Raw genomic sequence first — 25,969 nt, 5'->3', positions numbered from 1 at the left:
CGGTTGCCGAACGCCGGGCTACAGCTGCACGTAGGCCACGCTCTGTTGTGTTTACGGAGGTCTGCATGTACGTTTCACGCAAGTCTTCCTCAGGACAGAGACATTATCAGGTCTCTCTCAAACAGATTCTATGCTCCTCCGAAACAAGAGCACGAGTCCGACACGACGCTAAGAGTAAGAGCTGCTGACATCCTGACACACGCCCTGCCCGGCACACTCGCTTGTTGGGTTCTTCCGTCTCAACCGCAGCTCGACTGTGCGTTCTACGCCGTGTTGGAAAGCGTCTCGGCGCTCCGCTGTGTCGCTGTTGTCTCCCGCAGTTATAGTTACTAACTTCTCTTCACACGGTGAGCCAGAGAAGGGATTGGCTTATGGTGGTGTTGCCATGAACTGACTCCTCGTGCGACCACGCATCGATACTAACCCACGGATCAATTGACTCAGTCCAGAATGGAATGCGTTGGGAAAACAGATGAGATCAGCCTTATCCCTCCCCCGTTGTCTCGTCTCTTGAAGAGGGCTTGTCTGTTTTGAAACAAACCGCATCCCTCCAGTTTTGAATAAAAAGATAAACAGCGCTTGAGAGTTGAAGACAATTTCCTGTGGGGAGAGAGCTGGACCTCAGAACAGCTAGCACGATACCGCTACAGTTGACTCCTGCTGACAACGCCTTGCAGCACACTATTATTATTTCTGTTACGCTGAAAAAATATTTGGTAAAAGGGAAACCTCGACGCGTAGCGGCGATGCATGTTTTTCCGGCATTTGTCGGTGATCTTGCCCTTCGTGTTTTCTTGTCTCGGCTTCCGCTCGATTCCCTTTCATCCTTGTTGCTGTGCGTTTCGAGCCGCCTCGGACTCAACCCAACGTCACGCACACATCCGAAATGTCTTGCCAACTTTTACAGACTCGGTGGCTGATCAGTCTTTGGACATTATTATCTTTGTAAACGGTCCAATGTACGCACGTGCGGCAGGACACTCTCTACTGTCAAGCCCAGAACGTCGTGACGGCATTCCTCCGAAAGTAGACAGCGCTTGTGCCTGTCTCAGTCAGGCGGTGGACGTGTGTCCAATTGCTGGATGCCTCATCGGTAACATACAAAGACAGTGATTGTATCACATCGAGAAAACGGACAGGCCCTTTGCGTCTTACTTTTCGTGTCAGATGGTCTCGCTGGTCACACATCATCTGTTAGCTGATCAGAGGCAACGAGGTCACAGGCCGTCCAACGTTCATATGATCTCTTTTTCTTTTGGGTGTCGAAGACTTAGTGATGACCATGCCAGAATTTGACTTGACAACCGTTTCCTGTGTTCACGTGTCCTCGTATTGATGGGAAATCATCAAAGCCGAGCTCAACGGACGGGCAAGCTACAGGGGATTCCGCGAAGCCCCGTGGCCGCTCCTTGCCTGAATCTCTGCTTGAAAAGGGAACCGAGTTCTTCAGCGCCTCTTAGCCTTTCTGCACCACTACCTCCCACACCTCAACGCGCACAGGAACCCCGCATCAACATCTCGGTTCTCCTTCACTGCCGTTTCTAGTGGTTCTTTCCAAAGCAGACACTCTTATTTTATCGCAAATTCTGTAATCACTGACGAACGCTGTCACGTCCGGTTGTAGACTCCCACTGAATGCGTTACTGTCTATGTCTCTTAAGAGTAGAACTCTCTCAGTATCTTCAAGATTTGTTTTCCTTTTAGAGTCCAAGCCTTTTCTTACATGAATTCACCATGACAGCTTCCATCCTAATGACCGCCATAAGCGGCGGAGCCACGGGCGGCGGAGGCAGCTGCTATCCGCCCGACGGACTTCCCAGCGTCCTCGACGCGTGCCGAACCAAGCTCGAGGCTCCAAAAGACAAATTTATGAATGCACCGCCTCCTCAAGAAGGCCCCCTGTACCTTCGTATGCTGTGCTTGTCCGGTACAGACCTCGCAGCAGGTACGTCAGCGTCTCTTCTGGTGCGGCGGTAACAGTTTTGTTTTCACGACTGGTGCGTATCAGCCACGGGTTTCGGTAATAGCCCGTCCACAGTAAACCGTCATTTTCTGCTGCTTGTGTGTTCGCGTTTCCCAAGGAGACATAACGGGCTCATCAGATCCATACGTCGATGTTCGGTTTGGCGGCCAAGTTTTCTGTTCGCCTCCCCAGATGGCCACACTCAACCCTGTGTGGGATTATCTGATTGAAACAGAAGTTAAGGTGAGTGAGGCAAATTGTTTCTACCACATTTTGCGTGTTTTTCGATATTTCTTCCTGAAGAAATTACGGGGCCAAGATCAGTCGACAGGCTGAGTTCTGGTCATGTTTTTGCATACTTCTTGATCTCCGGGCTTCAGCGGGACGGCCGATGAAAGAAGGCCTCATTTCCGGTGAACACCAGTTTTCTCGTTTCACCGGTGATGACAGCAGGGGACGGCAGTATATCGTGGCTAACAGCGACCACAGGAAAGGCAACAGCGGCCAATAGTGCACACACTGCCCCTGATTTTGATCCCCTTTTAATGCCGGGGTCTCTTGCCCTCATTCTGAATTTCATTTCCTCCACGAATGGATTTTCCTTGACTCCGTCAATTTGTTTGCGGGGTGAAGGAACAGTGGACTCCCTCACATACGTGTATCTCGTCTGCGTCACGATACGGGGATTTATTTAGCCGCGCCGTGCCTGGATTCACGACTCGCTGCTACACGTTTCTCGCTCCTTCTCTCTCTGTTTTTGTCTCGCATGCTTCAACCAGGAACCAGGAGTCATCAGGATCACCGTTTACGACCAAGACTGGGGTCGGCAAGGGGATAAACTCGGCGAGTGTGAAATTCAGATCCCGAAGACACCCATGAAGATCAAGAAAGAAACGCTACGTCTTCGACACGTCCCCTCATCATTCCTCAAAAAAGCTCCGAATAGTCGCATCACTGTGCTTTACCACATTGTGGACAGATTAGAAGATCAACCAGATCTACTAGAATTGTCGAAGCAAATAGGCGAAAGTGGAGGAGAGGCTGCTACTCCTCAGGATTACACTGTCCGCGTTAATGTTCTCGAGGTGTGTTTCCTTCTTTGGTTGCCAAAGAGCTGTTTTGAAAACTCCTCTGCGTCTCTCAGGAGACAGTAGACCTGCGGTGAGCGCGTATATGCGCAAATACAGGGACGGGGGGTACACGTGGATTGAAAGGTTCGGGTTGTATATAAAAGGTGGCGCCTTGTCCATTCAGAGTCTGCGCTACGATTCTCAACGAAATCGGCCCTTTATTGAATCCACTGTAATATGTATATATAGACAGAGAGACATAAATATATGAAGAGTGCCCCGTATATTTCAGAGACTAACAGCAGGAAGGGAAACGATCCCGGGGAATCCTCATTTAGTGTAACCGTGTTATATGACACCATTTCCATAATACCAGAAAACCGTGACAGCAGATTTTGCAAGCTGATGTTCGGCTGACGCCCGCATAGGCGGCGCATCACCTGCGTGAGCTAATCCTCGTTAACACTGTTTCTGGTTCTAAGATGGGGAAAGCAACAATATTGCTTCCGCAGTCGCATTTCCTTCAACGCGGAATTTGGAGCAAGGGCCCCTAATTTAGCTTACGATACTCCTGTCGAGTACTGTACCGTTTTCTCATGTCATGCTAGCGGCAAGCTCAACGTAAAGGAAATATGAATTATCACCTGGTTGATATTTTCGGAAGACTTAGGAGGGATGTTGTAGACTGTATCCTTCATCTGCCACACCCAGCATCCCTCCGAGCTTCCAAGTGGATGTGCTGCATTTGCTTTCGCTTTTTACAGTCCGATCATTCTTCGGTGCCGGCAGATACGCTGTCGGCTATCCGCGTATCTTCGAGTGACAAGTCGCAAGTAACGGGCCTGGGGCGCCCAGAAGGATTTCGATTTGCATACGGACCGAGAGGTGTGGTACGTTCTTCGTCTCCGAAGTCCTACGCCGAAACATACAAAGTGAATTATAGTCCTCTCAGAATGTGCTAATGACTACTATTTTATCTGTACGGCGATACATATGCATGCATGATCTTTTGTGTTCCTCTTCCTCTATTATTTTCGCAGGGATCGCAGTTGGCCTTTTTTCTCTATAACAGCACTATCGAGGATCTGATTCAGAATCGTCTTAAACTAGAATGGATCCTTAGAAAAGGAACTGTAAGATGTTGGAAATGGTTTTACACTCCGTGGTTTCTACCTTAGGGGAAGGTGTCAGCTGCTGTTGGGTCGCCCGTACACTTTCGAGTGAAACCGAATCAGAACAAACACATACAGTATCTGCACTCCTCTAGCTTCATCGTTCAGGCACACGATCATATGAATTTAGGTGCGGACTGTTTAGCAGCCAATTTGTTCCTCATATCTTTTCTTTTCTCTGTCTGTCTATCCCTGTTATGTGTTGCCTCTCTTTCTTGGGGAGCTGATTGGATTCGGGACTCTGAGGAATGTGTCTTTTCTTCTTTTCCTCTCACCGTTTACGTTTCCTCTGAGACTGAGTTCCAGACGCACACTGCACATCCACGTGTACGCTTCAATGCCAACTAGGCTGTGCTAAGTTCAGTAGCAGCTGCCTGCGCTGAAACAGGTGTCCCGTCAGCGTGTCTCCATCATTGGTATTTGTAGTTAGAAGACCGATCACCGCGATGCGTCGTTCGCAGAGAAATGGTGATGGTCTTCGCTGTTTGTCACTTTTGGTGTTCATCTTTCGAAGGCGCCCACCGACGTAGATACAATTAATTTTCTGTTAGTGCCTTACTGGAAGCACAAAGGACTGTCACCACTTTTTGTACTCACTTGAATCGACAAGGCCAGTTCTCCTCCATCAAAGCAAGATGGCGATGGTGCTATCACTATTCTCTATATATTCCTCCTGTCAAATGCATTTTACACACACAGGAAGACGAACTGGACGCGTCTAAATCGCTCTATCTCGGCCGGCCCACGAGGGATGAGCGCAGTGTGCCCAAGACGAGTGTTAGAGTAAATATCCAGGACCCTGCTGGCGAGGCCATAGGCCAGGAGAGAAGTATCTTTGAAAATGTTCCTTTTGGCACGGGGAATGACGGGGGAAAACTAGAGGGACTGGACGGCAAAGAAGAGGGGGAAAGACTTGCCCAGGCGGGTGCAAGCTCTGCGACCGAAGTTGCCACGCCGACTGCGGTGGCGAGAAAGAAATCAGAGGAGAACAACCCAAGGACGAAGGGGACTTGTAAGAAAAGGGCGGAGAAGCACACGGGAGCATACTTTCACGCTATTTCCACCCAGGAGAATACGGCGCCTCAACGTACAACCAACAAAGTGTACGTGGGCGATCTGGCTCTTCGACAGAGAGGTACGACATATCGGAACACGACTGCGTGTTTTGTACACACAGACAAGAAGGAGATTTCGCCAAAAAAAGCATCGTGGGATATGATGTGGTGTCTATGCTTGCGGCCGTTGTCTCTGAGGGGCAAGCTCGCGATAGTCTCCGAAGAGCGATTACGTGCCCGTTTATACCGGAAGGGGAAGGAAGAACACTTATGTGTGTTTACAGCTGCACCTGTGCGGAAACCGAGAAATATCGTGCATGGCTTCATTTGTTGTCTTCAGACAAGAAGAGGCGTCGAGCACATGCCGGTCAACCAGAGGTGTGAACAGAAGAGATTATACGCATCGATGACCAGGAAATTCTGTCGAAACACGTGAACGTAGATTTATCTATCCTGTCTGCCGGTACCTACGTACATACGTATCTGAACGTTTACACGCATATATATGTATTCGTGTACCTATATAAATTATTTAGGCACACGTGTACGTTCACTTGTACGCCTCTCATCGTGAGTCAGCGTAGCTGTTTGCAGGAAAGAGGGACATCTGTATAGTCACCATCCATAGTGTGTGTTTTTTCTCTGACCATGCCCGCATACGTTCAAACGAAATACAGAATCTGCCTCCTACGTGTCTGCGTCTATTTGCAAAACTTCCGGAATCACCCAAGCGCGGTGCGTTTTTAAGAATTAAAGAAGTACTCACTCATAGCTCAGAGATTAATTGTTGAAAGAAAAAAGCTACAAGCATACAAACCTTTGCATGTTTTGTCCCTTTGTTTCCCGGAACAGTCGCATTTCCTTCCTTTTGGAGTGTGGGAGTTCCCTCTCGACGAGATTCGGGATTTCTGCGTGGAGACGAAAGTGTGCGCATGGGCTGCTAGAGCGATACTCGTCAGTGCCTCCGGGATGGCGGTCGGTGAGGTGAGGAACTTAAGACGAAGGCGGATTTTTTTCCAACTGAGTTCAAGAAAACTGAGCTTCTGTAAGGTTCTACGGACAGGAGAAAAGACGACTCCACATAGGCCAGTAATATGTACATATACATATGCATGTTGCATTGTATACTTGCTTTTTTCCACATTTCGATTCTCACGTTTTTTTTCCTTTTTCCGTCTAGGTTCTCCTACATGTCGATATCTTTACGGCGAAGGAAACGCCAAGGGAGCTCGTCGATCTCTACCATTTCCCGCCCCCTATGTAAGTGCCGATGCTGGTTTTTGTCCCAGTTGCGCAAAACAAGAGGGAAGGAAGATTTAAAACGAAGACTTTGGGGGGGGGGGGGGGGAAACGAGAATGATGATGCAAACGAAAACAACCAGATACACGTCGTTAGAACGAGGAAGTCTTTTTCCTTTGCACCGAAAACAATTATATGTATGTATATACTTGCAACTACATATATTCATGCATATTCGTAGAGGCAGAACTTCCCGATTCCAGCCTCCAGAACCAGACCGTGATAGTGTCTCGAGCTCATCTCCTACACTATTTACACATAATGCCACCCTTGGCTTTGGGTTTCATCCTCGTAACGTCGTTTTTCTCCGGCTACCATTTTGGACAAGGCCACACTCGGGAGGACGTGTCACAGCATGGGAAATGCGAATACGCGTATGTATAGATATACGTACCACACGTACATGTGCAGACTATGTGTCAATGATTGTACACAAACATCCACACAGACATCTGCACGTACGTGTCCTCTGTAAGGGAGATGTGTTCTTTGCATATCGTTTGTATATGCGCCAGAGTACCCGCTCGAGCACATTTAAGTGCACATATGCATTTACACCCAAGAGTGTGCATGCTGTGCTAGCTTAATGCACACAGCCAACGTAGACATGGTATATCTGCAGCACTCACTCCCCTGCGCGTTTCCGTGCACGCATTTCTTGTATTTCCGCCTGGGATCATAAAAGTACCATGTACGGTAAGATGATGAGGGGGGCTATCGAATGAAACAATGTGCCCCAACGCTGCTTCGTTAGATTTTTTTTCGCTTTTACATTTTCACCCAGCCAATCCTGCGTTGATCTCCCCACACAACAGTGTCTAAACCAAGTCCAAAAGCCTTCTCTTAGGACCACTATTTCGCATAGATACATGGATAGCTGTTCCGCGTTTCTTTTCAACTGTTGCGTGATTCTATTGTTTTGTCTGTTTCTTCCTCTCCTCAGACAGCGAGGCCTAGCTGTGAAGCCGCCGAAATTTCCAAAGAAGACACTTGGACTGTCAACATCGCGAGCTCGAGATAGCGCGGCCCAAGCCCAGGAGGCAGCCAACGAAACCGAGTCTGCACCAACGAAAGAGGAGGGAAAGATCAAAGAGAAAGCTCATGCGCCTGTTCGAAGACCGAAAGAACGAGACGGCGTAAGACGAAGAGGTTCACTCCTGTAGATATGGACGCAACAGAGCGTCTCGTTGTAATACATTGAAGTGACCATTCAGCGAAAATTGTGGAATAGGAGACGAGGGCTGGTCCTGCTTTACTTGTGTGTGCCGTCCCTTTTATGTGCTTGAGGATATACCTACCCGCCACGCCTACACATATACATACCTTGTGATGTGTATCGGGCTCTTTCCATTTTCTGCTACACAGTCGCATTCTCACTTTTCTGTGCCACTGTCTCGTCTGTGGATTCAGACCTATTACGTCTACATCTACGGCGATTTCTTTCCAAAGACAGACAAGAACTACAACAGTTGCCAGTGGGATAACTCCGACCCCTTCGTCACAGTGTCTTCCCCAAACTGTACAGCCACGACGAATTCATGGAATACCACGGTCAAGAGTAACCAACAGAGAGAGTGCGTTTGGGATCCCGTGCCCATCCAAATGCCCAAGAATCCGTAAGTCTCTTCCAGACATATGCTTCTATGGGTTTTTACCATGGGGTCACTGAGAAGACAGACGCTGGCAACACTCCACTTCCTGAGTTGAGTTGCTTCGCGGTTGAGGAAACGGTTTTGTATGCGTTGCCAGCCCCCCCGAGGTTTAGGTACACGTGTATATTTATACATGATACAAGCATACATACGCAGGTATCCATTTATCAGTGGTAAAAAGGTCATTTCGTAATATCGATCTATATCTACAAAGGACTGAGTTTGTGTGTCGTATTTTTTCCATTTCAGAGGAGAGCTCCTCGAAGCTGTAATGAAGCTGCTCGGCGTCTGTCTTTTCTGTGTGTATTCCTCTTGAGCACCTTTCCCATATCTCTCTGCTGACGTTACTTCCTTTCGAAAATGTGAGGCATAGCGCCCCAGTCTACTCCTCAAGCGGGAATCGAGTCATGCATATCGAGCCTGGCACAATTCTGCCATCACCCGAGCAATGGTTTCCACATGCAGGTGCTCCCCAAGATACGTTCCTCTTTTTTTGCAGCCGCAAGCAGAAGCTCATCCTTGACGTGTATGACTCGGATTCGCCTCTCCTGTTTGGAAACAGTTTGTTGAAGGAGCAAGTGGGAAGTGCACGCTTGCTCCGCATCCATCTGGGTCGCCCCAGGTGGGTGCACATGTACGGAGGCAGCTTTGAGGGAGCACGAGGCGAATTCAACTCAATGATGCTTAAAGGGGGTCTGGATCCAGCTTCAACGTACCATGGCTCTCTGTGCGTCCTCGTGGACAACAAGAGAATGAGACGGCAAGACTGGCCTCCCTTCCCTGACAAAGTCGGCCTTCCAGTCCGCATCGAAGTCCAACTAGCCAGAGGTCTCTACTTTCCCAACATGTACAGGTGAGATGAGCCACGTGGTGGTCTTGTCAGGCAGAGAGCGTCACTGGCGGAAGAAGAAGCGGCTTTGCGCTGTGAGAGTTTCACGAGTATGATGGTCAATCCTGTTTGATTGCTTTTCTCTTGGCAAAATGTGGAGTTGACACGAACAGCAACGCGTGACTGGTAGCTTTCTCCTTTTCAAAAGCATGGCACACTCGGCCTCCCATCGTTTATCAAGATATAGCTGATGCTTTATGCGGAGACACATACGAGCAGAAACGGCATTTGTGTATCAACACGTGTATAAATATATGTATACATCTGTGGATATAGAGATGGCTAGATAGTGCCATAGATGGATTGACGAACCACAAAGACTACAAAGCCTTTGATCATGGCAGTCAGGTGCCATGTATGCTAGGCTTCTCTCTCCTGGTTGCTCTGCAGCACTTCCCTGTTCCACAGTTCTTTTGTCTTTTCTGTCTAAGTTTACCTCTGACTTTCCTGTTTTGCTCATTTGCTTTCGTTCTCCGAAGGGAGAGAGAAGTGAGCCTTCTTGTTCAGGTGGCTGGGTGTCTCCTGGAGCTGCCAGACGATGCAGACCGAGACAAGCGGAAGAAGACAGGATTCTTGGGGCTACATGCGACTCGAATGCGGACGCTCACGCGAGACATCGAGGGCATACGGAGCAGCCGCGCTATGGAGGACATCCCTGACGCAAATTTCGATCTCCTGGAGTTTCCAGGCTACGTCGATTCACGTGGGGTGCTCCGCCTCTACAACTGGAGCAGATCGCGAGCTGAAATGAAAGACTGCACAGTGGCGGCGTACCGAAAAGGTATTGCGGGCGGCGGTGGCCACTCAGACACCGTTCCCAGGGATGCATTGCAGGGCGGGACTCCTCGTAATCAAAATGTACCCCTTGGCTCTCGACTGGAAGAAGACATTGACTACCCCGAATCACTCCTCAATGCATGGGTCAAGCGCATTTCCGATCCCGTCTATCTCCTCCCGAAGGTCCAGTGGGTCTACCTCTACATTGTGGCGGTGGGAGAGGAAGAGCAGCCGCCTCGACTCTTTTGCCGCCTCCCTCTCCAGGGCTCGCCACAGGTCAAACACTTTCTCGAGGGCAACTCCCGCACGCCCGCAGACGATGGAAAGTGGCCTCCCCCCGAAGCGCTTTTGAAGGCCAAGAAAAGAGCCGTGGCAGGAGCCGGCTTCGGCAACGACAACATCAGCACGGGATTAGATGCGCCCGCAGGTATGGAACACGTGCTGGTTCTCTTTGCTTCCATCAGACTCCCGACTAGCGCAGTGTTTACGCTTGTAAGAGCTCTTCGTAAGCGCTCTTGTCTCGTTTATTTTTTCGATTATTTTCACATTTTCCGGGATTCAGCAGTGGCTCGTGGCGCTGACATGTGACCAGGCTTGCACAGGGAACGCAGAGCTACGTGGGGCTGAGGCATTTGTTTGTTCCTGGAACTGGCGACGGGTGGCGACATCGCCCGTAGATACAGAATATTCCCTGGAGAGTAGAAAACACATAAGCATCTGTAGAACACCTCTGGAAGGTCGCATTCAACTGTATCCTCGGGTCAACAACACAAAGCAAAGATCGTCAACGCGTCTTCGCAGGACATCTTCACGTGTGAACAATCGTTGTAGCCACGTACAAGATTGGCCTCACGCTGTTTGATATAAATATGTCTGGTACCATCGATTTTACGTACGCCGCGGATATGAAAATTATCAGAGGAGCGAATAGTCGAAGAGCATAGCTCGGTGTGTGCAAATTACTCGCTCGTGGGAACATGTGAAAACGAACGCAAGATCTGAAGACTCTGCTTTTGTTTCCCGCTGTTTCGTATTTGAAGGACACGAACCGGCAGGGGAGCCTATCCCTCCTCATCCTGCGATTCTCCTTAGGGAGAAGGGGACGGGTGCCCTAAGAGGTGAAAGCAGCACAATCCGTGAGGTTGAGAGCCTGGCAATTCACGCAAAGAGCCCGGAAAAAATGAAGTGGACACAGGTGCGTAGTAGTCGAGAATGAGAAACAAAAGAAATACGATCTTTCAGCGACAGAAGCGGATTCAAAAGTGGGCATTTATATCTCCTGGCATACAATCGGGTCGGCCCTCCGCTTACGTTCTGCATATATGTACACATCGATCGATGCATACATGCATAGATTAGAACAATAAAATGCTTTTCTCTCTGGGATTATGGATATCTACGTGCCGTTTCATTACTATCTAGGTAGATCAATCTCTCTATGCCTGTCTCTTTGCCTCTCTCTGGTAATCTATCCTACACATCTACCTCTATATATATATATATATATATATATATATATTTCTGCACCTTCATATACATAACACGCTTCGTGTGTATGATGCCGGGCGAATTGGTGGGACCATGCCTAGTGCTAGGCCATACGACTGCATAACCAGGTAAATTGTGATAGACATCAGTGGGCAAGTAACCAAACTGAGGGAGAAAAACAAGCTTGAGTTGATGGGAGGACGGGGAGGCAAGGATTTGTAGGTGTCCGTGGATGTAGCAGAAAATGCATGTGTATGATTGCGCTTGTATCTGCAGACGGTATCCACATGATTCGTGTGGATACCCACGCAGTTTATAAAGGCTGGAAGTGCTCTTTGTAAACGAAAGCACCTGTTTCTCGTCTTGTCCGTTGATTTGGGTGTCTCACGTCATTTCGTTTTTTGTTTCCTGGCATTTGCTTCCTTCAGGTTCACTGGGACCAATCAGTCACCGCTCTCCGGCCCTCTAGGTTTCCGTCGACTTTCGCTGGATGCCTTCTTGGCCAGGCTCGCGCGATCATTACTGAGGATCCTGCCCAGTGTGCCCCTCTCGGTAAAACCGCCGCAGCTTCGAGAGCTCAGTCGATAGGGCCAACTCTGAGAGAAAGCGCACAGTAAGGTGGAAAAATCATAAAGCTGAACTCACGAAGCATGCGGAGGAATGTGTAGAGGCATGAACGTATAATATCAGTTATCCGGTGGTGCCGACGCCAAATCCAGAGGGCCTTCAACACACAAAGTGATGGAGAAATTAACACATATGCGCATATATATATATATATATATATATATATAGGCTGTGAGCATATGTACTTCTTCATATGTGCTGGCCGTTTCACGTACCAAGCATAAGCGGATGAGGAAGCCTGAGGTTAAGAATCAATCGCATGTGTGCCACCATCTTTCGGAAGTCAGGCGGTGAGGCCCTGAAAAGGAGTGCAGTGCAATTTTGTGTAACCGTATTCCATTCCTTGACGATGGCTTCATCGTTCAACTCCATCTCTCGCCTTCGCTCTTCCACCTTCCCTCTCGTCAGTCGCTTGTTTTCACCAATTCTTTTCTTCAGTTATCTTCCTCGCTGTTTCCCTCCCTCTACGTCCGCCTCGTTTATCTAAAACCTTCCTTCGTTTGAGGTCTCCTTGTCTGCGTGTCGCCTGCTCCTTCCTTCGCAGCGAGGTGGTGGTGTGCGACGAGTGGGAATTGGAAAATGTGCCTCGGCCCGAAGAGCGGCCCGTCATGTGCGGCGTAGAGCGCGTAACGCGCCGGCAAGGGCACGTTGGTTGGCGAGTAGAATACGAGTCTCTTCTCACTCACGCGCTCGCCGACTTCGTTTCTTCGCCTGCCGCAGTGAACGCTGTCTCCCCTTTCTACCGCGAGGTGTACTTCCACTCCGATATGCTGCAAGCGCGAAATCTCCCCGCATTAGATCCCGATGCTTCCGTTAACCCATGGTGGACAATTGAAGTTGAGACTGAGGTACGAGAGAAGCCACGTGACATGTACCCGGTTTTTTTGAATCTTTCAAGCCCATGCAATTACTTAAGTCTCTCGGTACCCTCCCACTTTTTCTGGAGCCGCCCCTTCCCTTTCTCATTTTCTCCTCCCGCTTCTTTGTCTGCATCTGAGTGCTCTTCCGCCCCTGTTCTATGCATGCACCGGCAGATCGTGAAGCTGGTCCCAGAGCGACACATTGATAAAGATTTGAAGATTCTGGGGAGCACAGCGAACCCTTCTTTCCTGGCACGGACGGTCGTCCCCGTCTTCCTCTATACGGCTCCATGGGTAACCTCGAAGGCCCTGGGGCAAGATGACGGCGAGGAGACACCAGGCGCGGTTCGAGCGGCGGGGACCGGATCCTCTGGGGCTCAGAGAGGTGCAGACACCTCTGTCTCGCTCGGCAGTGCCGTCCCCAGTACAGAGCGAGGTCTGGCGGGCTCGATGCCGAACTTTGGCGACCTCCTGCTCCCTCCCCCACCGATTGTCGTGCGGCTGTTCGACATCGATGTCCTTGAAAGTGGAGAACTGGAGAAGGAACTGATCAGCATCGTCGTGGACTGGGACCCAGCGAACTTGGATGAAAGGCAGCGAATCGTCGGGGACCTGCTGAGGAGCCAGGAACCCGGACACCGGACTCTGCGGCAGCGCCCCAGCGAGAGGCGAGGCGACGGGCTCGAGGACGGGGGCGAGAACACCAGCCACTCGGCAGGCGCACAGAGAGAGGCCAACGCAGGGAGGGAGGTGGACAGCAAGACGGACCCGAACTTTGCTAACGAAGCCATTTGGTACTCTCTTCAAGACAATGAGCAGTTGCCCTTTGATGTCCTCGAACGCTCTGTCACGCTCAGCAACGCGTGGCGAACGAAACCCCGGTTGTTGGCGTCCGTCGGATTCTCGGCGAGTGCATGCAGTCCCCTGGCAGAGCAGTTGACAGCCCAAGCCGAACACCGCTGGCTGGCCGCCCGCCATGAGATGTTGGAAACTGACCCGCGCACCCAGAGAGGACCCCGACGAGCCGCGGCTCTGATCCGACAGCCTGAGTGGGCGGTGTACAAACTGAGTGATCCCGAGGTGGTCACCAAGGACAAAACGATTAAGCTCTTGTACTACGAGATTGACGTCGACTTGCTGGGGATCCGCGTTCTCGAGGCGGGCGGCCTCGAGCCATCGACGGACTACGTTTTGAAGGTTTCGTCCTTCTGGCCGGAAGACCCAGAGAAGCCTCTCGAGTTTTTGTTGTCGGCTGGGGACTTTCCGGGGCCCAACATTGTCTGCCAGTACACGGACCGGCCCCTGAAGCAGAAGCTCCGGCGAAAAGCAGTGGAGATTCCTGACTCGACGAAATTCGAGAAATCCAGCCAGGTGGTGCTGCCGTTACGAAGCAGTGCAGGAGCCTCGCCTGTTCCGGGGCAATGGGTTGGCGCCCGCATTTCTCCTCCGCTCTTCGTCACTCCCTACCTTCCCTACCTTCAGGCTCTTTTGCCAAAGAAACAACGCGCAGAGGCGCAGGATGCACCGCGACCGTCTCAAGATGAACAGAACGCGATGCCTCACTTTCACAACGCGCTCGCAAACGTGCGCTCCGTTCTCCCCGATATAAACTTCCGACTCGTGAGCCGAGAAGGAGACGACGTGGCATCTCTCGGCATTTCTGTCAATGAATATCTCAACTTCCCTCAAGGCGATACCGCCTTACAGCTGCAAATTCTCTCGCCGCAACTCGCCAAGCTGCCCCCACCCAAGGTGGACAGAGATATCATGGTAAGCAGCCTGATAAAAGCAGCCCCTACGAGACGGCTGGTCTCCACAACTTTGATATGTAAGCAAGGGCTCATACACAGATATATACATATATATGTACGCACGTGTGCGGATATAGAGATCGATGCGGAGGCGGCTTGGTAGGGGGGGGGGGCATGGAGATAATTAGGCAGGTGGGTACACAGGTACGTGCATGGGTGTAACCCATACTATATACGCATATATAGATACATGCGATTGTGGACACAACCATATAAGCACAGCGACGGATACGTGAGTAGATCGGTTAAAAAAGAGAGTAAGGATGAACAAATATGATCGACAGTGTTCGTCGAATGCAGGCGTCCTAGAACCCGTCAGTTTTGCAGTGTTCTTTATGCGTGGGATGTCTTTCAGACACACTACATCTTCCCTGAGTTGCCCTGTACTACCGCCGCCAATGTAGATATCCTCATTGAGTGCTTTGCCGAGGCAACTGGAGACCTCCTGTACGACGATGACCTGCTGGTGGGGCGCATGCTGACCGACCATGACGTGTTCTTCATTCGTGACCCAGATGAAGAAGGAATCATCATTCACACTTTCAATGCCGACGATTACTTCGTTGGTTATCCGGACAAAAGCAACACCCCGTTCGAGGACCCGGTTCTCAAGGTATCGAACACTCAACTGCTTGCTCTCTTACTACCCCGTTCATCTGTCTCATTATATACATACATATATGTACATCTATTTTTAGGCATTGGTAATGCATGTATGACTGCGTATTTATAAATGGAGCGTATACACAGATGTACACGTGTGTGTGTAGGTGTGAGACTGCGTGTAACTGTTGGGAGGCACACAGCCGTCTGTGCACCTATTTGCGAAAATGCGCAGGTCGCAGATCTCACAGACCCTGGTCCAGCAGCTGGCGAGTACCTCGACATGATGAGTGTTTTGAAGGGACAAAAGGAAGAAGGAAAGAGGTTCCCCGGTGCATCCACACATAATATGGCGATCGAGAAGCAACGTGTTACACCACCAGAATCTTCAAAGCCTGAAAGTACTTATTTCTACTCTTGAATATGGTTTTCTGTGCTCCGCTCCATCGGTCTCCTGTTTCTTCTCCAACCACGTTGCGTGATTCTCAAGCAGCGTTCGCTTCACTACGCACTTCGTGATTGCTGTGGACATAATCAGATTTGTGTCCAAGCCTTTTTCCAAATACAAATAGCTGTGTCTCCGTTTCCATATATATATATATATATGCATATACATGTGTACGCATTTGCATTCATGTGTATACGTGTATCGCCAGATATACGCGCAGATGCATCATTAGATTTCTCTGTTTCCATGTACAAAGTACGTTGATAGCCGTGCACACATATGTGTGCATGTGCATACATCTGCGGCAATGCGTTTGTGTGTCTATTTTGTCCAGGCGCAGCAGACGAGAACAGAGTGCGGGCAGCATTGAGGACGTGGATCAGAAAGGTGGGCCACCGGTCCAACCCGGCGCAGATCGGGTGAGCCTCTCCGGCGGTCTCTACAGCGCACTCATTGTTTCCCTCCAGAACCTTCTTGTTTTTTCCCCTTCTCTTCCCCCTTCTCATTTTTGCCCTCTTTATTCGCGCTCTGCAACCACCTGCTTCAAATCCCGTCTCTTCTGCCTGAAATTCCGCGTTTCGCGGCACGTGGAGACGATGCTGATGTCCGTGACCTCGTCGCTTCTCGATATATCTCGCGTAAAATTTGACGACAGGTCGTTCAGTTCCCATGCTCGCCATCTGCGTTTTAACTGTCTGACGTAGTGGTCTCCACTTTTCCCGAGTATTTCCGTCACTTCTGTTGTGCAGAGGGTTCTCCGTGTGGCGATCCCCTCTCTGCTGTACCACGACTTCGAGATATTTGCTCCGGCGAAGCTTCACAGAAAGCATCGTTGCCAGTGAACACACGAGCCGACGCCTCGTTTTTCTCGACAATTTGTTTTGTCGTTCTGCAGAACTTGTCTCTTGGCGAGGTTGCAGATGATGAGAACCGAATACCACACAGACCCTCTGAGAAAGCTTCACCGCGGCACTGGCGCCCTTCCGCGGAATTCCTCATTTGATCGAGAGCTGACGGGAACTTACAATATGGTGAATATCTACACCAAACACGAAGGTAACAAAAGCATATATATATATATATATATTTGTATATCTTGAGGATTCATGAAGATACATACAATCGCATTGCGCCCCGTCATTTCGTATGTGATAGGTTCAAGGTGTCGGGCGCTTTGATATATGTTCATCCTTCTTTTTTGCCCTTTTGTCCCTTGTCTTTCTGTTTTCACTCGCGTCGCTCCTCCGGTTCTTTAGGCGTGGTGGTGTGGGCGCACGACCAGAGCGAAGAGGGATCGAACGCGAAGCTTTTCCGCCGCGCTGGCGAGCTTCTTCTCATTTTCCAGAGTCTTCACGACAGACGGTTCCACCGCATTTCGGTACCGAGTTTCGATATCAGGTATGAGACAAATAGAGAGTGAACTTCACGCGAGGGTGAAAAAGACAACGAATGCATATCTGATCGTCCCATCCTGTGGCACCAGAGAGCTCCCCTTGCAAGAGGGGAACACGCACGCGTTGTGAAAAAAGTCAGCGACCTTGTCTTTTCAAGCCCCTGGATATTCTTCATTCTCTTTTCGTCCCTGGCGCTCTTCCTCACACTTACGCTTCCCAAGATGGCGCAAGCGTGCCCTGTAGAAAATGTAGATCGAGAAGACTCAAAAAGGACACTCATGGCGTTCTCCGCGTTGCCGCTAACACGTACACGTGACACGCGCCGCATCTACCGTTTTCGGCAACGGGGAATCCACCGCCTCAAGTTCTGCGTCGAGATCGGCGTGTTGGTTTACCCGTGTACTTGTTGCCGCTTGCCGCTCATTATGCTCGTATTCGTTTGTTGCCGTTGTGATTCTTACGTCATGCGTATAGATATCCGGTAGAGAATGGCTTCTTCATTCTCGACTCGATCACTGAAAGCTTTGAGGACGTCACGAAAATGTGAGTCGTCTGTGGTGAGAGGCAAGGCACAGCACGCGTGCAAGTGAAGCGACAATGAGAAGAAAAAAGGCTATCATGTTCACATTGGTGACGGTTCCAGTCTCTTGTCTATGAGCCTCTAGGCGCGAGCACTTGTCCTTGCCAATACCCACCCTGACGCTCGTTTTTTCTCTTCGTTTTCCCCTTGGCTCGCTCTTCTCCAGAGCGCGATGCGCCAAATGATTCTCGAGCGTGAATGACGGGTCGGTTCTACAGTCGCTTCTCTTTTCTCGTTCTTTCCCTTGTCTCTTTTGTTGTTCGGCGCACTCAACAAGAAAGGGGGTCACAGACTGTGGAAGTGCAACTATACCCTTTTCTCTCTGTTTTTGTAGCCCGTTTTCCGTTAGGGCTAGAGACTGCCAGTCGAATCCCACTCGACGGATAAATCTCGCTTTTCCTCTGTTTTCCGTGTTTTTTGCGTCTCGTACTTTGAGGGCGCTGGAACAGAAGCTGTCCCGGAAGGTGGCGCAGATGAAGCTGTTGAAGCGCCATTCTTCGGTACGTGATTCCGGTGTCTCCATCTGCCTTAGAGAACGCCAGCAGTGACCCCGACGCGGAAGAAGGGAAAAAATTTCTGGAGAGCATGCCACTGGCTTGTGGAAATGTTCCCACGAACGATATGGAGATCACGCAGCATTCGTTTTTTTTTTGCTTCCATCAGAGCGGTGACGATGAGGAGGAGACGGCGTTGAACGTGGAGATTCAAGAGCTACAGCATTCCATCGACAAACTGGAGCCCTCGGTAGGCTGCAGGGAAATCGACGAGGGAACGTCGACTTGCATCGATTGAACCGTCTGCATGTGTCTCGCCAGAGAGAAAGACAGTGTCTCGTTTGCTGCCTGATGATTGCTTGGTTATACGTGCACAGCGAGTAGTAAGTATCTACGCCTTTATGTTATTTCTTACAACATAATCCAGTTGTGAATATATGTACAGAAGTACACGTGTGTGCATGCACCATGGACAACTATATGTGAGCCTATTTCCTTTCGTGGATGCGCCTAGAAGCTTTCGGAAAAGATCCAGAAGCCTGCTTGCTATCGGAGATAGAGTGTTTCGGGCGCATGGCTTCTGAAAGTGTTTACTGGTGCACACCCGTATGGTGCCATGCTGTGATATAAATGCATACATATATACATACGCATTTAGAGATGTATATACATATATACGATAAAGCCCTACCAAGCTTGGGTACTCTTTGTACACCCATGGACCCCAGTGCTCACGGAAAAACAGCTGTATATATACATCCGCGTGTCTATGGGGTGGTGTGAAGAGAGTAGTGGCTCTTTTCCTCCTCGCCGCATTTCGGGTCGTACGTTTCGAGATAATTTTTTTGTCCAGGCTGGTGGCTACCTTAAGACTGCGAGCCGCAAAGCTGGTTTCTCCCCACCTCTCTCAGTGCGAAGGGGCCAGCTCGTCTGCCGCATGAAGAAAATCGGGACGATGTTTGATCGAAGTCAAACAAGAATTTGGTACGAGTCGTTCGACCTGTTGCCGCCGAGTAATCTCTCCGGCTACCTTCGGTGGGGAGAGGAGGAGAAGAAGATCGCTCAGTTGAAGGTGAGAAAGTGGCTCAAGAGGCCAGAGGTGCACGAAGAAAGGGAAGGAAAGAGGAAACGGAATGAGCAGGAATGACAGGACATTACTGCGGCATTTATGGTGGACAACTCTTTCGATTCGATCCTCCCTCAAACTCTCTGAAAAGGAGAGAACACAAAGTCGGAAAGGCGCAAGTCCAAGGTCTTGCGAGGGGTGGAAAAGGGAACGGGCGACAACAGATGGCATCCTTGTTTTTAAATCGTAAACTATTTGAAGTCTGCCCCCTGGACTATTGTAGTAAGCATGTGTTTGTTCGTTGGGTGGGCTTCGTGGTGAACGGGTGGTGAGTTTCGTGACTGCCTTCCTTTCCCTTTTTTCTTCCCGGTTTCTCAGCGTTTTTCTCCTTCCGCCTGGTGTCGTTTTTTTGCGGAGTTCTCAATTTCTGGTTCTCTACATCTCCTCTCGGTTTGCTTCGGCCTCGTTCTCGTTCACTCTCTGGTGTCTGGCTCACGTTCTGCCGGTCCTGCTGTTTTCCCTGCTTCTCTGGAGCGACCTTCTTCATCTTGCCTTTCGATTTCTGGTCTTCTGCCTCAACACAGGGCTGGGTGAAGGTGACAAACGTGACGGAGCCGGAGGCGCTGGCGAGGCAGAAGACCGATGGAGTCCGTACGGGGTCGAGCGTGTGGCTGCGAGGAAGCTTGCGTCGACCGGAGTTGGAGCGTGGAACGCCCACGCATTCGCTCGCTTCTGCTCCACAACTCATCGGCGGCTCCGAGGGGCTCGATGCCAGGAGCAGCGGCGCCTTGTCACTGGGAAGAGAGGAGAACGTGAGACACGACAGAGAACGCAGTGGAAGAAGTGGAGAGCGGAACGACGTGGATTCGAGCAACAAAGACGCCCGAAGCACCAAGACACGCGGGACCTTCCCCGCTGACAGGGAAAGCGATGCAGACAGCACATCTACAAAATCGTCGTGGAATGCGGCCAACATCAAGGCACCAGTGGTGACCCTAGCTCCGCCGATGCAGAGATGGGTGGTCCAAACTGTGGTGGTCCACGCCTATATTTTGACAGGGCGAAACTTGCTGAACGTCGACTGGTGGGGCAAAAGTGACCCATACCTAAAGCTGAGCATCGGCGACCAAACGGTAACCTCCGACAAAGTCTTCGACAAGTAAGCAGCACGCCGAGTAACAGGCACGAAACGCAGTGAAGTGTGTGTGCGCGTCTGCAATAGGGCGCGTGCAGTTGTACTTCTGTTTTAGCGTATAAGTATAGATATGTATATATTTTCGTGTATGAATCAGTTATTTGCGGATGCGTGCACATTATTACTTCCATATATGTCTATACTAGCATCTACCGTGCCTATAATTAAAGACGGTTTACTTCCAAAGGCAGTTTAGAAGTTCCAGTTTTTTCGTATTTTTTCTTCGTCCAGCAACGACTGTCCGGATTTCTACGAGCACTTTGTCTTTACTGTCCTCATTCCGGGAGCTGCAAAGCTGAAGATCGCCGTGATGGACAAGGGCGATATGCTCGCGGCTGATTCAGCCATTGGCGAAGCAGTGATCGACCTAGAAGAAAGGTAAAAATACTTACAAAATATTGTTCTTTCTCTGCGACCTTCTCCTTCCCCTGTACGGTTCTCTGGCTTCGTCCAACTCTCCCTTTCTTTCTTTTCCGCTGTTCTTCGCGGGGTTTGTTCAGCTTTATTTTTGTTTGCCTCTGCACATTTTTCTTCTGCCGTCAGGTGGTTGGCGCTCAAATCTGAAAAGCCCAAGAAGATTCAAACTGAACGGTACGAGCATCCATGGATGTATCCTTTATATATCGAGGGATATTGTATATATTCGCAAAGGAGTATTTGCGAGAAAATATACTTGTGCTTGAGCGTGTCTCTCGCGGTGCCTAGTGCATTGTGCTGGGACACAGAGCTACGTGCTGGAATATACATGCGGGAGTGTGGACCCTCGCTGCGCAGTTGGTGAAGTCATTTACATCAAAGACTCTTGGACTCTAGTACTGTAGGTACCAATGAGGCATCTTCAAAACGGGACTGCTCGTTCATTCTGATGTGTTTCCGACCCGTTGTGTTGTACACAGGCCACTCATCTCCAAAGACAAAGAAATGTTTCTCCCCCCCCTTCTAGCCTTTCCTCTCGAGTATGTTACTCTTCAAAAGAGCCAAGAGGAGAACGACTTTGGCGTATCTTGCGGGACTCTACGGTTTATGGTTGACCTGGTGAGAGATAAGCGGAGAAGGGTGATGCGGAAAACGGCTGACAGGCAGAGGAAGGAGCTTCGAAACGGAAAAACAGAAACGGGGACGATGAGGAAGACAGTGCAGAGAGAATCAGCTGCGGAAAGACGGTGACAGAAGAGTATATCCTTTTGCTCTCCCGATCTTTTTTTATCGCCTCGCCTGTTGCCCTCTCTCGGTCTCTGTCCTGCCATTTGTTCAGCCTCATTTGGTCTTCATCATCGTTTTATCATTTCTTCTTTTCTTCTCGTCTTTCACCTCTCCTGCCTACCTCCCGCGTGCTTTTCTTGGTCAGGTCGTCGACGGAGCTCCATACGAGCCGCTCGTTATCAACAACTTGGGGACGACGTACGAATTTGAGCTGCGCGTTGTCATATGGAACGTCACAGACATTGCTGTCTTTAAGGGTGCTTCAGGTAAGACGCCCACACAATGGTGTCTGAACCGGAAATGCAGCCCCCGTGGGAGAGCACGCCGCATATATATGCATGCCTTTGCACCGATGTATCAACGTAACTATTCGCATACATCCACGCGTGATATGTTTACAAATGTATAACGCTGGCTACCTTCTTTCCTGTTTTGTGAGTTTATCTCGTCGTCTCCTAAGCAGAAACGCTCTGCCTGTGTTTGCGTCTCCTTGTGCATCAGCACTATTGTTGCCTAGAGTAGAACATCATGTCTGTGGCGAGTTGCAGTTTCTCCCAATGTGTCTGCTACTCTTACTTCTATATTAATGGTGTTCCCACTACAGTTACTTTCAGAATAGTTGCTGAGATCTTAAGTGCCAGCAGTACCGCTTCTGTTGCCGGGGGGCTGTCGCCCCAAAATCTTCTTTTTCATTCTCGTCTTTCCTCTCTCTACTGTTCTGCTGTTTGTTAGGCGAGCGCAATGATTTGAAGGTCCGGATGGAGCTGTTTTTGACTGGCATCGACTTGCAAGATACTTACGAAGTTTACCACACTGATGTGCATCTCTTCGCGAGGACAACGGCCACGTATAATTGGCGCATCGTTAAAAAACTAAATCTTCCGGCGGCTGCACTCAGTCTTAAGGTAAAGGAAAAGTGGGCTTGCTCAAGGGTTTACCGTGCCTGTGCCCGGAGTCTGTTCCTTGGCGTAACTGAGCAACACATGGAGCCAACAGTACACTTGTGCACGTACAGACATTGGTGTGGCCGGGTGAGTACACGCGTGCGAGGTTTAGTGGTGATCGCGTAGCACGCCTTACGATGCACAAGGGAAGTCTGTGGAGTCGGAGGTGAAATGTGGAACACATGCGGCAGCGAGGTTGTTTGGGACCGTACAGGAGATGTACCGCTTCTCATTTATAGCGGACGTTTGAACTGCGAAATTGAGTTAAGGCCTGAGTGGACGTGGGTGAAAGGCGGCACGCAATTATTCTTGTCTAGGGTCCACTGCATACGGAGCCAGCGTAAAAACTAGGAATCAATCTCAGAGGTTCACTCACATACACTGCGGTCCCATTCGTTCTCGCGCCTTTTCGTCTACAGGGGTCCTTTAAAACTGTGGGAATGCAAGGATGGAAGATGTAGTTGTACGACTGTCGTGTGTCAATGATGCATGTGCACTGCGTCTCTGGGACAGTCATTGTGCAACGGGATGTATTGGAAGTTGAGTGGCTCTTCCAAGAAGCATCGTCATATCCTATTTCTTTCTGAGGATGTTGCTCATTCCATTTGTTTCTATTGCGGCGGCATGAAAGACTCCCGTTTCCTCCAGTGTCCATTTGCAGTTCGCCCTCATCGACAACAATGCAGTTTACGACGACGACACACTCTACGCGCCAGAGTGTCTCAGTCTGGATGCTTTGACCCACACAACCATGACGAGGCTTCGAACAGACGCGGGCCTTCCGGACCCACTGGATTATACCATCGTCTTCGATGAGCCTATGGGCCACGGCATGTAAGCTCCCCTTTTTGTGTGCCACAGTGGCTGGCGCTGGCTTTTGGAGATACGGCGCGGGCTCCAGGGGAAGCACACTGTTGCCCATTTGATTCATAGTTTCTGTCTTGCCGTCTGCTTCCCCTAGTTCGCTTTTCCTTCCTCTCTTGCATCTTTTGCAGGGTTGAGATGTGGTGTCAGTCCTACTGGTGCGCACCCCTCGAAGCGATGGGTTGCCCAACTGCAGTCACTAGCTGCTGCAACAGGAGAGACATGGACGACGACTTTTTCGGCTCAGCGCCTCAACCGGCGCCTTGCTCAAGCTGGCTCAAGATATTCTGCTGTGGACGGACAGGATACCTGAGACGTGTCCGCAGGTGGGTTGCACGATTTCTTGCAGAGCAGTAACGCATATGTACACACTCATATCTCTCACACCGGGTTCGTGTCACTGTACAACGGTAGCCTCCGACAGAGGAGACCGATCCCGATGCGGAGTGCCGGCCGACAGGTTGCATTTGTGCCTGCGACTACGGAGAATGGGATCTGTAGCTTCTTTCAGAGTTGAAAGCGTTCCCTCATAGATCTATTTACTTTCGTCTTTCGATGTGTCCACAGGACAACAACCACGCCAGCGCGCCTGCACTGCACAGTCTCCCTGGTCCCGCACGATGTGGCGGAGGCCCGTCCGGCGGGGCAAGGTCGCTCAGCTCCCGACGCGCTTCCAGAGCCAACAGATCGCCCGTCTCCCAATCTCATGTTTACAGTGAGTCCTTGTTCCCGAGGCACACCAAGTTTGTAGCCTGCACTTTTACGAGCTTAGAGTCAAAGTCAAATACAGTCCCAGTAGAATGAGGGTTTTCCCGTCCGACTTCGGGAGACTGCGGGAGCACGGTGTCCTGCAATACCGCTCTTCTGAGAAGATCGTGGCGTGTGTGCAAGGAACTAGAATTTGCACCGAAGGCCACCGGCGCTTTTACAAGGGGACAACATGCGTGCACTCCGATGTGCCAATACTGAGATATATATAATTACACATAGGTGTAGAAGCAGATATTTATATGAAGGGAATATTCGATCTTCCTTTTCTAAACCGCTGGTCACCCTTTGTTGCCGCGAACCACCTGAGAGAATAAACATTGTCTGGGAGTCAGCGGAGCGAGACTCCGATTGCTGAAGAGAGATAGCAATTCGCAGCCTTCCTGTTGTTGCTGTAGCGTCGGTAGCCTTCAAGTGGGTACTTGTGCGTGACGTGGACAGGATACCCGTGGATGAAAGCAGCATCTATTGTTTCTAGAGGTTAGTTTTGATACGCACTAGCGATTCATCTGCGAACATCGAACTGGTTTCTTTTGTGGTTTTTCTTGTCAATCTTGTTTTTGCAGGATCCAGTGGCCTACCTTTACCTGGTCGTAGGGCAGCAGACGTGCGCCCTCATTAAGTAAGCTGCGCGGCTTGTTTCTGCTTGTCCTCCAGGTAGCCTCTCCTGAGCCGAGATTACCATGTTTCTTTTCATGGCAGAACGAAAAATGCACGGTGGCTAGCGGCAAATGACCTGCCTTTAGAGACTCCGCATGCAAATGTTCCACTGCACGTTAAACCAGAAGCACCGACGTCTGTCGCGAGAGACAACAGGTAGAAAGTGAAGTACCCGGCAAAAGAGAAACAGGTGTCTGCCGACCTGAAGCACCGCTTGCAAGGATTACAACACCGCGGTTTACGTACTCATTGCTTGCTTTCGTTTGCGTCCTGTTTCTTTCCAGAGCTTCAGGCGCTTGCGTCTGTGGAGTTTTCGTTTTGGGCATCATTGCATTCGTTATTGCTGTGATCGTCATCGCGGCACGCATGCCATGAATGCCAGTTCACCACGGAGCGATACTTCCTCGGGGATCTGCAGCTAATGTCCTCCTCAAACTCTCGTTTTCCAAAAATGTAACTGCCTGTCGTGGCCCTTCTGGATGCTACGGTTTCCCGCAACCTGCCAGAGGGGACTTTTTTTCGACTCTGGTAGCTTTGTTCACACTTTCTGCCTTGTAGTCAGATATCACTCATCGGCAAGAGGACAGAAATAGGACCAAAGATATCTTTTTGTACTTCCATCTGCGCCCCTCTCAGCACTAACCTGAACGGGAGGCCAGGTTCAGTAGCTCTTCAAAAATACCACTAGTCGCGACCTTCTTTTTACGATGTTTCCGGAAACACTACAGAGGCACAATATACAGACTATTTCATGCTGGCGGTTGTTTCCATGTCCACAGTTAGCGAATCAATAAAACAAAATAGATTTCCAGTCTTTCTTCCCGATCGCACGCAGGGACACTGTAACTCCTCTTAGCACAAAAATCAAAATAACGGTCTCCGAGCATAATCCTTCCAGACGATTCCCTCCCGCCTTAACCCGATGATCTAGATTTAACGGCAATACCCTCGCTTGCTGGTCCTTTCGCTCGAAAGTCTCCCGCTCTGCCGTTTCGGATCATGTGCAGGAACAAATACGGTAGACAGCTGAGGCCACCAGGTCTGATATCGTAACAGGTGAGATTGCCATGGCTCCGGCATTCAACA

At 50.1% G+C, this 25,969-nt stretch overlaps 1 protein-coding gene across 1 annotated transcript; it reads left to right on the top strand.

Moving 5' to 3' along the window:
* Window positions 1-1,734: 1,734 nt before the first annotated feature.
* On the top strand, window positions 1,735-25,258 carry NCLIV_002280 (hypothetical protein; the record flags this gene model as incomplete). The annotated part of the gene is made up of 35 exons (XM_003879727.1): window positions 1,735-1,945; window positions 2,082-2,206; window positions 2,743-3,048; window positions 3,798-3,923; window positions 4,905-5,340; window positions 5,601-5,638; window positions 6,113-6,244; window positions 6,441-6,520; window positions 7,504-7,696; window positions 7,971-8,176; window positions 8,712-9,065; window positions 9,581-10,305; window positions 10,919-11,073; window positions 11,795-11,979; window positions 12,538-12,841; window positions 13,028-14,623; window positions 15,020-15,277; window positions 15,503-15,668; window positions 16,050-16,134; window positions 16,611-16,771; window positions 16,972-17,113; window positions 17,584-17,652; window positions 18,039-18,189; window positions 18,353-18,433; window positions 19,037-19,255; window positions 19,834-20,408; window positions 20,676-20,822; window positions 21,341-21,479; window positions 21,793-21,913; window positions 22,380-22,552; window positions 23,253-23,425; window positions 23,587-23,781; window positions 24,023-24,170; window positions 24,790-24,845; window positions 25,168-25,258. 35 exons carry the CDS (start codon window positions 1,735-1,737, stop codon window positions 25,256-25,258), a joined length of 8,322 nt encoding a protein of 2,773 aa, XP_003879776.1.
* Between the last annotated feature and the right edge of the window lie 711 nt (window positions 25,259-25,969).

The sequence above is a fragment of the Neospora caninum genome, chromosome Ia, assembly GCF_000208865.1.
Source record: "Neospora caninum Liverpool complete genome, chromosome Ia".
NCBI classification, from domain to species: domain Eukaryota; phylum Apicomplexa; class Conoidasida; order Eucoccidiorida; family Sarcocystidae; genus Neospora; species Neospora caninum.
Note: the sequence above shows the minus strand (reverse complement) of the source record. Positions and strands in the feature narration are given on the sequence as shown.